Source organism: Geotrypetes seraphini, chromosome 2, assembly GCF_902459505.1.
Source record: "Geotrypetes seraphini chromosome 2, aGeoSer1.1, whole genome shotgun sequence".
Taxonomy (NCBI): Eukaryota; Metazoa; Chordata; class Amphibia; order Gymnophiona; family Dermophiidae; genus Geotrypetes; species Geotrypetes seraphini.
The window spans coordinates 338,081,557-338,097,466 of NC_047085.1; the positions used below are offsets into that span (position 1 = coordinate 338,081,557).

Consider the following 15,910-nt stretch of genomic DNA (forward strand, 5'->3'; position numbering starts at 1 on the left):
GCCTGTTTTATTCTCTTCTTTTTCCCTTTGGTTCAGAAATATTTCTGAAACATGCTGCTAGCTGAGATGCCCAGTTGTGCTCAGAGGCAAACTCACAGAAAGGGGATTGGGACTTGTACACCACCTTTTTTGTAATTTTACCACCACACTCAAAGCGGTTTACATACAGGTACCGTATTTTTCGCTCCATAAGACGCACTTTTTCCACCCCCAAAAAGGGGGTGGAAATAAGGGTGCGTCTTAAGGAGCGAATATAAAAAAAAAAACCCCGTACCTTTTTTTTCCCATTCCAGCTCCATGCGTGCTTTCTGCGCTCCTGCTCCCCTGCTCTTTTCTGGCAACAGCAGAGTGGTGCACGAGGCAGGCACACGCTTTTTGCGTGCCTGCCTGGTCCTGCGCTGCACTCCAAATGGCTGCCATCAGTCCTTGCGAGTTGTGCGAAAACTGATGGCAGCCATTTGGAGCGCAGCGTGGGACCAAGCAGGCATGCAAAAAGTGCGTGCCTGTGTCATAAACCGCTCTGCCGCTGCCGGAAAAGAGATGGTGAGTGAAGTGCCTTCATCCTCGGAAGCTCCTAGCCACCTGTATCCAGCATTCTTCCTTCGGCAAACAGGGGCAAGTTGTGGAGACGGGACGCCTGGCAGCAACGTGCCTCCGTCCTTGCAGGCACATGCATCGATGGCCGAGTCAGCGTGGTGAGCAACAGTGAGGCTTGGGAGCTCCGGTGGCATAAGTGTATCTGGAGCATGAGTCAGGTGCACCGCATCATTAAGCCTAGTGAAATGCCTCCATTTTTGGGAGTACCCAGCCACCTATGTCCAGCGTTTTTGTTTTGTCATCGGCAGAGTTGCGGCAGTGATCCGGATCAGAAAGTACGGAAAAGCGTGGGGGCTAGGAGGGGGAGGGGGATGAGCTGGACATAGGCCTAAAGCTCTGGGAATGGGGTATGGCTGAAGCTGCTGCACATAGGGCCGCCACGTGGCATCAGCCTTTCCTTATTTTGTGGTGACTGGTAAGACGGAAGGCTGGCAGGGCTGGGGACTGGCTGCCTTGGGGCTAGCTGGGGGATGGCTAGCTGGCTGGCTTGGGGTTGATTGGCTGCCACTAGATGTGCCTACCATTAGACGAGCCCACCACTAGACATGCCCTGTACCCTGTCCCGGCCTACCACAAGACCTCCAGAGGGGGTACAGGGTACACCATTTGGTTCAGAATTTTTTTTCTTGGTTTTTCCTCCTCTACAGGTGAGTGCATCTTATGGTCAGGTGCGTCTTATGGAGCGAAAAATATAGTACTTCAAGCATTTTCCTATCAGTCCCAGTGGGCTAACAATCTATCTAATGTACCATGAAACAGTGGAGGATTAAGTGACTTGCCCAGGGTCACAGTGCAGATTTGCCCAGGAGCAGTGCAGGGTTTGAACCCACAACCTCAGGCCACTCTCCAAAGTGGCTTTCTTCATTTTTTTTTTTTTTAACAAACCCATATTAATGAAATCAAAACCAAAATCCATAGCTACTTTTCACACTATTCGGTGTAAACTCTTTTGTTTTTTTTGTTTGTTTTGTATTTTATCTAAAAAATTCATGTCTATGCAGTCTTAAAATACAAAATGATCTATTTTCTAGCAACTTAGGGGGTCAATATTCAAAGAGATTTAACAGGCTAGAAACAGCTCCTGGCCAGTTAAATAGCTTGTATAGAACTATCCAGCGATAGCCTGCACTTCAATCAGTTAATGCCACTGAATATCACCACAGACTGCTAAAGTGAAAGCTTGCTGTTTTGTGAGTGGTCCAAGGGTAGGATCAGCACTTGCACAGTTAGCCACCCAGTTAAGTGGCTAAATCGGGCCATATAAAAACACAGTCTTATCTTTATGTGGTGCCACTTAGGCAGTTAAGTGCTGAATATCCGTTTCCAGCACTCTACCATTCAGAATGCGTACATCATCAGATAACAAACTTTCAAATATCATTCATGAAAAATCTGTAAATCTTTCATTCCATGAGCTAGCTTAAGCTCTCCCGCACACACATGAAATACGAAGTACCCAACTTCAATCTAGTACATATTGCTCTGTTAGATATTTTTTTTTTTTTTTTACCTCTAGTTTTTCTCATGTTATATCTGGAACCTGCCTCAACAATGGTATTACTGTGTGAATCTTCATGAGGGGAAGGAGAATAAACATTTTAAAAACTCAGTACATATAATATGCCATGGGTTGGCAATTGCTATAATAGATTCTTTATCATTACAGATATTCTGGTTTTCATCATCGTACTGATTTCTCAACTATTACAAATCCAACATCACAATTTACATGCCTCGGTTATGTCGTATCAGAACTGGTTGGCTGTATAAACCTGGATATTTGATGCTAGTGGGTATTGAGTATCTAGGAATAATGCCACCGGCAGCTAAAAAAGCAACACCCGCTACCGCCAGCTGAATTGACCCCCTTTATTCTTTTATCAGTGTAATATCAAATAAATTTGAAACTTTAACTTAATACACACCCAAACACACATGCTGCCATTAAAATTATCCCACATGCGCTAACTTACTGTCCTACAAACCTACCCTTTCCCTATACCAACACCTCTCACGCCGATACCGCACAAGGGCATCCTGGCTATGGGAATCAACTGCATGGAATCCTGATGCAAGTGCTTCAGTGATCTCACACTCTGCATTATCTATTATTCCAATACAGATCCAATACAGACAAAATTATTAACAGCTGTAATTTAGTAAAGCACTGATATGGCAATGATCAAAGGCATTTCTGCAGCTAAAACAACATTTTACTCATGGCTATGAGTTCTCTCAATATTACTCAGCATCAATATGGGTAAAAAGGTGCATGTGCTGTTTAACATGTTTACGTCTACCCACATTGTTTTGAGGCATTTCTGAGGACAGAGGTTGGTTAGGAGAGGGAACAATGGACATAGTTTTGTATGATCAATGTACATGTACTGCTGTTTCTGATGGAAAAAATCACATGCCCATGCAGTTAACTGGCCTTAGAACTATGCGCTAAAGCTCAGCAAATGTTTTTCATCAAATGCAAGGGAAATACTAAATTATTGCTCCCCAATGCGGTAACTAAATAACATATAAACAGACTGAGTACAAAAACGTGCAGTACAATTAGAAAATGCTCTAGTCTAGATGAAAGTGCACACAGGTTTGTGCTAGACCTCCAGTTGACACTAGCACAGATCCAACACTCCTCCCAGCATCTTCACACTGAATCACCCTGGACACTTCCAAAACAGCACAAAAGAGGAGAACCTCCATAATTTAAAAGAACAAATTCTTTAAAAATACCAACATGACCATGCTTTGCCCATAGGCTGAATCAGGGATAAAACAGTGAGTATGCAGGTATTCAAAATTCCACATTCTATGAGCTGAGACTGTCAATTTATGACCAGTAGGAGTGTGTTTTAAGTTTTAAAAAATCCATAAGAAAATGTTTTGGCAATAAACAATGTATGGAGTGGAATTCTGAACACCTGAATACTCTGTTCTACCCCTGATGCAGCCTGTGGGCTAAGCATGGCCATGTTGAGTATTTTAAATAAATTGTTCATATAAATTAGAGGTTCTGCTCTTTTATGAGAGTTTGCTTTGCTGATACTTCCAATATCCTGGACTCTACAGATTCCTTCTTTTAAACTCCCATAAGTCTTCCTGAACCTCAAAACCCCAAAAGTGTTCCAGGACCTCAAATTCCTTACTTCCACCCACAAAGATTTTCCCTAGTGGTCCAAACAGCACCTTGTACACCTTTCCACAGAAAACAGGATGGGGGCCCTAACTGGCCCGTCCAATACCCCTCAGAATTCTCTGCCCCCCTCCCCCCCCCCCCCCCGAGACAGAGGCTGCCCACTTGCTTCTGATTTTATGCTACCACATTGAAAAATGGCACTGAAGGGATACAAACAAAACAACAAGGAAAGACAAGGGGGATGTCTTTACAACCAAAAACAGTCTTTATTAGAAACAGTAGTGATAGGATACACCATACAGGATTAATCTGCCAAATAAAGTTCATACAATGACTGCCAACAGTGCACAAATCCTCTAATATAAATTTATACTTGCTCTGAAGGTTTGCTTGTACTCTATAGGGCCGATATTTAGATCACAGAAAATCTGCAAATTCAATGCCAGTGCCATATCCAACAACAGGCATTGAATTTCTGGGGGATATTTGGTTGGCCGAGACATAGCTGGCTAAGTCGATATTCATTGCTGGCTGGCTAAGTTCTAATGGCCAAAGATAGACCAGCTTTTTAGGCAGGTCTATCTAGCCGCTGAACTTAGCCAGCCAGCCAGATGCTGAATATTGGAGGAGACCAGCTGATCACTAGGCTAGACGCATACCTGGACATTCAGTTGGAGATAGTTACCTGAATGTAACTCATCTTGAAATACAGCTGAAAAAGAAAAGAGCTAAATCTAAAATGCTCTCTCTTTGCTTTTCTTCTGCTAGTATTACTATTTAAAAAAGCTGTCTGAATGCCGAAATTAGATAAACACTTGCTCAACATAAATTAAGGTTTTTTTTTTTAAAGTGCTACCCAAAGTATGCCTGCATCATAACATAGGTGACTACACTACCAACGGGAGCTGCCCCAGCGCTTCAGTAGGCTTCTGCTGCAGGGAGTTTGGTCAGGCCAGTGTGGGAGATGAACTCTGCCTCCCAATATGCCTAGCAGCGCTACACTTCAAAGATCGTCTTCTTCGGGACAGCTCCACTGTCAACGGGAGCTGCCCCAGTACCTCAGCAGTCTTCCGCCACAGGGATTTTGGTCGGACCGATTTGGGAGATGAACTCCGCCTCCTAACATCCCTGGCAGAGCGCTGCTATTCAGAGCGACGTTGCGCCTATGCGCAGCAACTGAGAGCAGCGACTTCCAGCTAGAGAAACCAACCATCTAACCCACAAACAAAACCTAATCACCCTTTCAGTCAAACTCTCTCGCCTCAAGCATCTGGCGGCCCCCCCCACCTAGCTTTCTCCCTACTCCTGACGCACCTCCTCCCTGTCAAAAAAAAAAAAAAAGACTCTCCATCTATTCTAGGCTCTGCTTAAGATCTTCAAATCCTCAAAATGAAACTTCCACTCACCCAAATTCTCCCTATACTTTGCATTTCCAGCCTAGTGGAAGTACACTACACACTAGTGCTGCCCGATTCAAATCAATTCACCGATTCGAATCAATTCAATTTTTTTAAAAATTAGCCTTCCGATTCAATGACTGACTAGTGTGAGAGTTAACCGGGACTCTACCCTAGCATGGAGAAATTTAGCGCTGCCCCATTAATTACTTACTCTAAACTCACCATGGCTGGCTGGCTGGAGGAGAGCTCCTCCTTGTAGCGTTTCTGTTGCGAGCCCACATGTTCCGACGCGGCCGAGAGGAGAGCAGAGGCAGAGAGCTGGTTGGAGTGTTGGGGCGGCGCCCGCTGTGAATGCACGGACGGCAGACAAGAGTATTGCCTCTGCTGGAGACTCCTTCCTCGACGATTGTGGGGGAAGCGGCGTGGACTGAGCTTCGGGAGACTGCTTTCGGATGTAGCAAAACTTTGAGAAGATGGTGTGCTTCCTAGGAGTCGATAGACTGTAGTGGGAGCCAGCGGTAGCCCTGTGGACTGGCGGGAGCTTTTTTGCTGATCCTGTTCTGCCGCAGAGATTGTTTGGCTGTGCCTCTGTTTCCTTACGAGTCCTGCGAGAGTGGCTAATACAGTAGCCTGCAGGATCGCAGATGCTATAGCAATCCCTGTAGCTGCCCGTCATCCTCAGCGGCATGTTCTCTCTGCCGCGATCCTGCCCCTGAAGTCAGGGGCAGGATCGCGGCAGAGAGAACATGCCGCTGAGGACGACGGGCAGCTGCAGGGATCGCTATAGTATCTGCGATCCTGCAGGCTATTGTATTAGCCTTAAGGTAAGAGCGGGGAAGATGCAGGCATGCGGGGGGAGCAGGCCTTTGATGCGGGGAGGAAGAGGAAGAGTGCCTTCACGGCAGGGGTGGCAGGCCTTTGCTGGGGGAGCAGGTCTTTGCAGTGGGGAGGCAGGCCTGTACAGAGGAGGCAGGAGGAAGAGTGCCTTCACGGTGGGGAGGCAGGCCTGTACAGAGGAAGGAATAAGAGAGGGGAGGGGAGATGTCAGACCTGGGGTGAAGTGAAGGAAGAGAGAGACCAAACTAAAAAGAGGTGGAGGAAAGGAGAGGAGAGGTGCTGGACTAATGGAGAGAGAAACATAAGACCACAAAGGGAAGGGTACAAGAGGGACAGATACTGCTCCAAAGTAGATGGGCAGGGTGCAGGATGGCAGGAGAGATAGTAGGAGAAAGCCTGTACCTGGGGAAGTGGATATGGGAGGTAAGGGAGAAAGAAGAAGCTGGATATGGGGAGAGATAAGATGCTGGGCATGGAGGGAGCATAGGAACAGGGACACAAGGGAGATAGTACTGGAGAGGAGAATAGGGACAGGGACACAGAAGAGAGATGCTGGATGAAAGCGTAGTTGAGAAAAGGAGAGATGGTGGATCTGGGGATGGTGGGGTCCATTGCTGCAGCTGCGGGGGGATGGAGATGAACAAAAGGAAAGATGCCAGACCTCCTGGGGAGGAAAGGGAAACAGAAGGGGAGGACAGAGATGGAAGATGGATGGCTAGCACAGAGAAAGAAGGAGAGCCTGATCAGAAGACAACCAGACCAACATGGGACCAACATGATTGGAAAAATGACCAGACAACAAAAGGTAGGAAAAATAATTTTATTTTCTGTTTTGTGATTACAATAGGTCAGATTTTAAATGTGTATTCTTCTAGAGCTGGGAGCTAGGATTTAACAGAGAGGAAAAGTATTTTTTGTTTGTTTATTTTGTTTACACCACAGGACCAGTGTGGGTAGGAGAGGGCAAAGGGGAAGAGGCTATAAAATAAACCCGCTTTAATTAGTTACCCATGCCAAATCTGTAAATCTCTTTATATATAAATTGTCAGCGTGAATGGTACGTAGGAATGAACGTAGGAATGAACGGGCTATGGTGTGTGTGTTACCCTTTTCTAGCCACAGCTTTCAGGTCAAGCAGATAATCCTCAGGTATTGGTCAGTGTTACAGATACATGATGGTATGAATGAAGTTCCTCGGTTTGCTTTTACACGTGGGCAAAATTTGGCTGAGATCCTGAAACACAGGGATCGTCAGCCTACATTGGGACCCCATGAATGTTGTGGGCAATGTGTATATTGCTCATATGTTCTGCACACTGACCAATTAAGTATCCCAAGTTCTGGTGGTAAGAGATTTTATTTAAGTACTGGGACCAACTGTCTTTCCCGGGGAGTAGTATATTGTATAGTGTGCCCCCGTGAGATGTATTATATAGGTCACACTAGATGAGTGGTCAAAGTTCATATAGCTGAACATTTGAGCAATATTCGCTGTAAAAGGGAATCTGCTCCTTTTGTCAGTCATTGGGTAGAAATGAAACACACAGCTGAAGATATTAAATATACAGTGCTGCTTCATGCCTATAAAGATACAGGGAATATTTCCCAGTATTTGTTGTATCGTGAACACAGGTTTATTTTTCAGTGGCACACTTTGGCCCCAGTAGGGTTAAACAGTGAAATTGACTGGCTTCAAATTTAGCTGTCAGTTATGTGAGCTTGCACAGAATGAACGTTTGCAGCAGAGAAAGTATTTAGGGGGTGTGGCCTTCTGGTGTGTAACGTGATGCCAGAGTGCTGAACGAAGGAAGTTGCTTCTCCTGGTAAGCCTGTAGCTAGTTTTGTAAGAAGTATAATTTGAAGTTGACTGAGCTTCTCTATTACAGTGTATGATTCAATGCGTTTGGTGAACTTTGCTTGGTTTGGTGAGATGAATGAGTGACAGGGTGTAATTTTGTTTTGTAGTACCCCTCCTGATGAAGCCAACCAATGAAACCTGGGTTGGGGGGTCGGTGAACATGCATTTTGTGCAGTTGTGGTGATTAAAGATGTACCCAGAGTAGCTGTAAAGACCACAGTACCACCTTACTAAGATAAGTAGTTTTTGTTCCTAGTTCAGGAGCTGTGGATGCAGTTAAGATCTAATGTTATATGTAATGGTGTGAGAGACTGTGAACAAGCAATGATGGTCTCTTTACACAGCTTCTCCATGATATTTCACTGGGATATAGTTGTGGGTCTGAGCGTTCACTATTAAGCATGTATTATACTGTGTGGTCATTTTATATATAAAGAGATTTACAGATTTGGCATGGGTGACTAATTAAAGCAGTGTTATTATTATCACTCTTTTTGTGATTATAATTCCCTCTCATAATAAGTATAAAATAAACCCACCAGGATGTTTGGAAAAAAACACCCTATTAGGCAGGAAAATCGAATCAAATCAAAAAAATCGATTCAATAGGCTGAATCGAATCAAAATTTTTTTTTCCTGAATCAGGCAGCACTACTACACACCCTCCAATAACAACCCCCACTTCTTTTGGCGTCCTAAACAACAAAGTTCAAAACCCCTAGACCCCTACAACACCACTTCAAAGAGTGTTGAATCCCACCAAAATGCCATCCCTATACTTTGGAACAAAAATAGCAACAACAAAAGACAGAAAAAACAACCCCTCATCAAACCATACACGAAATCACAAAAACCATCACAAAATCTTTCCCCACCCTATTGTTTTTCTCCTTCTTTGTTTATTCCCTCTAAGAAAAAATTTGTAACTTTTCCCTTTTTACCCCACTAATTCACATTTGTTTTATTTTTAAGAATTATGTTATTTCGTTAGTCTTTTTTGTAACCTACTTCTTTTTTTAGAATGTTGTACATCGCTTAGTAAATTGAATAAGCGATTCATCAAATAATAATAAAAACTTGAAACTTGAAACAATCTGCAATTCCATCGACAGCATCAAATAATAGGAAAAAATCCTCCCCCATCCATTGCATGTATATCAACGCAAGATCAGTAGTAAACAAATTGTTCCTCCTAAATGACCTAATCACAACCAAGAACCTAGACCTCTCATTTATAGCAGAAACATGGCTAAAAGACCTAGACAGCCCAGAAATCCCACACCTCTACCCTCAAGGATATAACATACTTCAATGCCCAAGGAAGCACAACTGGACTACTGCAACTCCATTTACATGGGAATCAATACCGCTCTAATCCACAAAATGCAACTCATACAAACACAACTGTTAGTCTAATCTTCAATCTGACAAAATATGACTCGATTACATCCTTTACCAGGCAACTGCACTGGCTACCCATTCCATCACGAATACCGTATTTTCACGCATATAACGCGCGCGTTATACATGATTTTTACAAACCGTGCATAACCTTGCACGTTATACGCATGAGCGCATTTTACAACGTTTTTTTACATAGTTCCCCCCCAACGTCCGATTCACCCCGCAGGACCACTCGCACCATCCCCCCCAATGTCCGATTCACCCCCCCCCTGCAGGACCGATCGCACCCCCACCCCGAATGACCGCTCGCACCCCCACAGCCTCCCCACCCCCCCATCATGGAGAAGCTCCTACCGTTCTCCTGCTGCTTCCTCTTCCGGCGGTCCCGGCCCTTCTGTGAGCCCTGTGTCTGCGCTGCTTCCTCTTCCGGCGGTCCCGCCCTTTCTCTGACATCAGAGAAAGGGCGGGACTGCCGGAAGAGGAAGCAGCGCAGACGCAGGGCTCACAGAAGGGCCGGGACCGCCGGAAGAGGAAGCAGCAGAACGGTAGGAGCTTCTCCATGATGGAGGGGGGGTGAGGAGGCAGTGGGGGTGCGAGCGGTCCTGCGGGGGGGTGAATCGGACGTCGGGGGGGGTGGTGCGAGAGGTCCTGCGGGGTGAATCGGACGTCGGGGGGGGACATTAGGCTTTCAGGGTGGGGACAGGACTTCAAGGGGGAGAGGAGAGTCGGGGCGGGCCAGAGGAGAGTCGGGGCGGGCGAAAGGAGAGTCGGGGTGGCCAGAGGAGAGTCGGGGCGGGCAAAAGGAGAGTCGGGCGGCAACGGGAGAGTCGGGGCGGCATGCGCGGTATACGGGTGTGTGCGGTATATAAAAATTTCTTTACATAAATTACAGTTTCCTGCGCGCTATACCCGTGTGCGCGTTTTACACGGATGCGCGGTATATGAGTGAAAATACGGTAACCTTCAAAACTTCATGCATCATTCACCGCATAATTTACGGAAACTCTGTGGCTCCTCTCATCCTGCTCTTCTCCAAGGCATAGTCTACTTCCCGCAGAAACCTTAACAGAATACTTCTAAATCTTCCTTCCACAAAAAATCTTCAATACAAACTTGTTTTCCACTCCATGTTCACCTTTCTAGGAGTAACAAATCGTGCACTCAGCACTTGTTGCTCTCCCCCGCAGGTCTGACCTGATAACAAACGACACTCAGACATTTTCAACTCAGAGTGGAATTTATTAGGCCGCAGCCATAACCGCAAGATAACATTAACTTATCAGCAACTGAACAGAATAACAATTATGCGTGATGTGAACATAACATAACAACAGCCGCACAGCATATGCCTCTCTCCCCGCAAGATGTAGGGGGCCGTACAAGCTTCCCCGGCTCGCCGGACCCTTCCCGTTCAAGGAGGTGTCCTCTCATCAGCGTTACGTTGCAGTGAAGCTCATGGCCTGGCCTCCCTGCCGTCCAAGCAAGGTGACGTGCCCTATTTCTTAACACTGCCCAGATGTATGCCTTTTAGACATATGCTGTGCTTACCTTCCAGGTGGATGGCTGCGACAATAGTCGAGGGTGGGCGGGAGGGATGCTGCCCCCTTCTCCTAGCTCTTGCCTCGCTGAAAAGGGGGCGGCCTCCCTCCCACTCCTCTCTTATCTCCCCCCCCCCTTTCTCCGCCCCCTCCCCCCCCCCCCCGGCTACGATTGGCAACGGCTTTCGGCCGATTTGCCATCGCTCCTCCCTATGGGGATCGGAGCTGATTCTAAACTTGGAATGACCTTACAGAAACGACCAGAACAGAACCTAATCACACCATATTCCGGAAGAAACTGAAAATTCATCTATTTGACACTTAATCACCATACTCTCTCTTCCCCCTCCACACAACCCCTCTTCCTACCTCTTCTCTTCTCCCTGTCCCCTCCTCCTCCCTTCTCCATCTCTGCCCCTCTCTATAAGTCACCTTGAGCTTGCTTAGGTATAAGCAACACAGAAATAGAAGATTAGATTAGATTATTGTATTTATTTATATACCACTTATATCCTAAGTGATTTTACATTCAGGTACTTTATCATATTTCCCTATCTGATTGGGAGATGCTAAACATAATTCAAAATTACCCCTCCCAGGACACAGTGAAGGATCTTGCTCGATATTGGGTATACCTCAGCATCCACTGGCACTCACAAAGTCGGCTCTTATGCATCACAGACTTGACATATAGTGTGCAATTAGTAAACCCTAAAGCTACTTATGTTGCAATTATTGTACTCTAGAAACTACTTTAAGCAGCATTAAGAAACTGTACTCCAGCCTTTTGAACCCACTGTCAGTTAAATATTATTCATCATTTAGCAAGAGCAAATTTCATATCTCAATGGAGCTAGATACAGAAAAGAAGAAGAATGTCTCGTGCATTCTAGATTAAAATCCTAGAGGGAAGGTCGGTAAACTCTGCTTTTGAAGAGGGTGGAGTGATTGATCCAGTCTATAAAGCACCAATAAGTCTGCAGAAATAAGCTCAAAATGTTCAATGAGTTAACAGCAATATTTTAAATTTGCATTTATAGGTTGTTAAATGAACTGATAAAAGAACGGCCAAGGTGGCCAAACAGGTAGGAAGGGAAATGGCAAAAGCCAGAAGAATGCTTGGGTGCATAAAGACAATAAACGTTGAGCAAGAAAAAGGAAGTGATAGTGCTTCTTCATACATCTCTGATTAAACTTCATTTAAAGTACTTCATACAATTCAGAAACCCACAACTTTAAAAAAAATATAAAAACAGGATGCAATCCGTTCAGAGGGCAGCTGCTAAAATAGTCACTGATCATCATCATAAAGCAGGGGTGCCACACTCAATCACATAAGGGGCTGAAACCTGAAAAAAAAGGCTAAGTCGCGGGCCAAATTTTAATTAAGATACTTAGGGGTCCTTTTATTAAGGTACGCTAACCGATTTACTGCACGCTAAATGCGCACCTTAATAAAAGGACCTCTAAGTGACTAAGGCTTAGTCTTAGTTGAAGTATAGGGTTACAATGTCTCCAACCCCATGCCAGCTCTGTGGTGTAAACAAAATAAATAAAAAAAGACTTTTCCTCTCTCTGTTAGGTCCTAGTTCATGCTCGCTGTCTAACACCAGCTCTGGCAGGATACACATTTCAAATATGACATATTGTAATCACAAAACAAAATAAAATTATTTTTTCTACCTTTTGTTGGTCCTTAGCTCTGGTTGTCTTCTGATAACTCGCTTGCCGGGGTCTCCTGCCCATTTGTCATTTTCTTCTTTCTCCGTGCTAATCATCCATCTGCCATCTCTGTTCTCCCCTTCCGTTTCCCTTCCCTCCTCCGGAAGTCTGGCATCTTTCCTTTTTTTCATCTCCATCCCTGCAGCTGCAGTGATAGGCCCCCACCATCCCCAGATCCACCATGTCTCCTTTCTCAACTACCCTTTCATCCAGCATCTCTCCCTCCTTCCCCACCACCTCAGGGTCCACCATCTATTTCTTTCTCTTCCCAACTACCCTCCTATCCATTATCTCTATCACCCCTCCACACCATCCCTTGTGTCCAACTTCTCTCCCTTTCTGTTCCTTCCCTCCCTCCATCCCATTGTCTACTATCTCTCTCCCTCTCCTCTGTTTTATTTCTTCCCCATTCACCCCCTCCCCTCAGTCCGGCATGTACATGTCTGGACCCCTCCTTCTCTCCCTCCGGGTACTTTAAAACCAGGGCCCCCCCCCCCCACACCAAAGGCCTGCATGTTTTCCCACTTCTTCTTTCCAATCTCACCTTCAGATTTGGTCTACTGTTCCTACCCTCCCTCCATCCCGGCTTCCTGGTCTCCTCTTCAAAGCAGCCTACTGAGGATTGCCGGCCGGCTGTAGTAAACCTCACAGGCTGCCATCGACCTAGGTAGCACATTCCTCTGCCGCGGTCCCGCCCTTCCTCTGACATACAGGATCATATCAGAGAGAACGTGCTAAAGAGGTCGATGGCAGCCTGCAAGGTATGCTACAGCCGGCCGGCGATCCTCAGCAGGCTGCTTTGAAGAGGAGACCAGGCGAAGGCAGACACTCATGAAGAGTAGTGGCAGCGGTTCGTGCCAGCAGGCCAGATTAAGTAAAAAATGGTAAATGTCTGGTGGGCCAACTTTTAATAATAATTTTTTAATAATAATAATAATAATTTTATTCTTATATACCGCCATACCCAGCGAGTTCTAGGCGGTTTACATCAGTTAGATTAGGATCCACGTTGACAATAGATTTACAGCAATTTATCAGCTATATGACAATTTTAACCGAACTTGATAGAGGAGGGAGGGAGATTGGGGGGGGGGTCGGGAAAGGAGCAGCTATCGTGGAGGAGGGTAAGAGCAAGGGGCAAATTGGGGGGGGCGAAGAGTATTGAAGATTGGGGGTTCCTTAGGGGTCATGTTCACTAAAAAGGTAAGTTTTAAGTGATTTTCTGAAGCCAAGGTACGTGGGGGCCTCGAGAATCATTTGGGCAAGCCATGAGTTCAGCTTGGCTGCTTGGAAGGCGAAGGTTTTGTCTAGGAATCTTTTGAGGTGACAAAGTTTTAGCGAGGGGAAGCAAACAGCTGAATTCTACGGGATTTCTTGTTTGTGTAGTACCGGTTAAAATGAGGATTGATGTAACTTGGAGAAGAACCATTTACCGATTTGTAGCAGAAGCAAGCGAATTTAAAAATAACTCTAGATTCAAATGGCAGCCAGTGAAGTTGGTGGTAAAAGGGGGTGACATGTTCCCATTTCTTTAGGCCAAAGATGAGACGCACAGCGGTATTTTGGATTATTTTTAGTCTCCTGGTAGTTTTCTTCGTGGCGTTAAGGTAAATGATGTTGCAGTAGTCAAGAATGCTGAGGATGGAAGATTGTACAAGTAGGCGGAAAGAAGTGTCGTCAAAGTATTTTTTTATGGTGCGTAGCTTCCAGAGTATGGAGAAGCTTTTCCTGACCGTGAGGTCAGTGTGGTTTTCTAAGGATAAGTTTTTGTCGAGTGTGACTCCCAGAATTTTTAGGGTGGGTTCGAGGGGGTAAGTTGTTCCTTTCAGTTGAATAGTAGTGTCCTTGATTTTGTCATTGGGGGTGGCTAAGAAGAATTTAGATTTGTCGGGATTAATGCACCGTGAGACAGATTTAACCTGCGGGACAGAGTTTGACATGTCTGTCATAAAGTGTAAGGGGACAAACGTTTTCAAGACCTACATTTCTAGTGTCTAATCATGGCTAAGGAGGCGCTATATGACGCCTAACGCCACTGTCAGTGTCAGCCACACCTACAGTGGCATTAGGCATCGTAAAGCACCTCTGTAGCTGCGATGCAGGAGTATTTCATTTTTAAAAAAAACACTTTTACTTATTTTTAAACTGCATTTTGCCGTTAAGTTAGGCACCAGTAGGGTACCTACCAGCACCTAACTTAAGGCACCGTTTATAGAACATGGGCCTGAATGCTTAATGCCCCCAGAAAATATTATGAGGGGTTTTTTCCCTTCCTTTTTAATTTTTTTTTGCTATAACATTTTGAGTGGGTATTAAAGATGTATCATTGTTAAAGCCCTGGTCATTTGCTTTTAAAGAGAGGAAGCATTCTGAAACTCACCATCTGTAGGGCTGAGTCCACGGGCTGCTGAGATCATAGAGAGAGAAGGGCTGCTGTGCAGTGATCTCATGTAGTCCATATAAGGGTTAATATAAGGGTGAGGTGGACTAAAAGGAGACTCTGATGCCCCTACTGGGTTTCTGTGAGGTGAAATCCTGATGAATGGAAGGTCTGAATAGGCAGGGCTGCTGGACAGAGCTGTAGGCCTGAAAAATATGAGAAACAAACAAATATTACTATTTGACTGTGCAAACAGCAGCCTCAGACAAAAGAAAAAAAAATTAACACAAGACAATTTTGAAAACCATTTATCTGGGCAAAACATCTGAATGCCTGAAAACTGTGTTCCTTCACATGGGATAAAGTGCATTGTACCACATCATGTGCTTTTGGCTGCATTATGAGGTGGTGCTCCCAGGGGCACAGTTAGATTGGGGAATTAGACTGGATTGATTAAGAATGATATGAATGAGTTTTAATGGACTGGATCTGTGTATCTATATTATACATCTATTAAATTGTCCTTTGTTGCATACTGTTTAACTAGCTAGCCTTGGGCAGCTTTTAGGAAGGTATAAAATCAAATCTAAACAAACATATAGATTGCATTTTTAAATCTGTGCACTTTGATATGGACATGGTTATTAATCTTGCACTACTGTTACTTCACTTGGAGCAATATTAAGAAAGGTGAGATAAATAAATATAAACTATAAAAATATATATTATACAAAATTGTAGAAAACGCAAAAGTAGGTATCCATGGGGTTTTTCTTGTAACCCAGCACAGGTTTCAGAGTGAACATGCCTACAAAGTTTAATTTTAAGAACTGATGCAAATACACCTATTACAATTACCTGTGTATTTTGTTCCAGTTTGAAAACTGCCTCCACAACTATTCCTAAGCTGATACCTATATTATGCTTATTTGAACTTGTGACCTGCTCTTCTTGATATAGTTGAGGAACCTCCTTTCGAGCTTTCCCTCTGGGATGTTTGTAGAACTGGTTGCAGTCTTTGATTTCTCA

General features: G+C 44.8%; 1 protein-coding gene across 3 annotated transcripts in view; it reads right to left on the reverse strand.

The window, feature by feature from the left end:
• GLI3 (GLI family zinc finger 3) overlaps positions 1-15,910 on the reverse strand; it is a 560,226-nt gene that overhangs the window by 163,664 nt on the left and 380,652 nt on the right. For all 3 annotated transcript variants that reach the window (XM_033930274.1, XM_033930273.1, XM_033930275.1), the window contains one exon: positions 14,882-15,087. In XM_033930274.1, the coding sequence (XP_033786165.1) occupies positions 14,882-15,087 (206 nt within the window). The remainder of the gene's footprint in view (positions 1-14,881; positions 15,088-15,910) is intronic.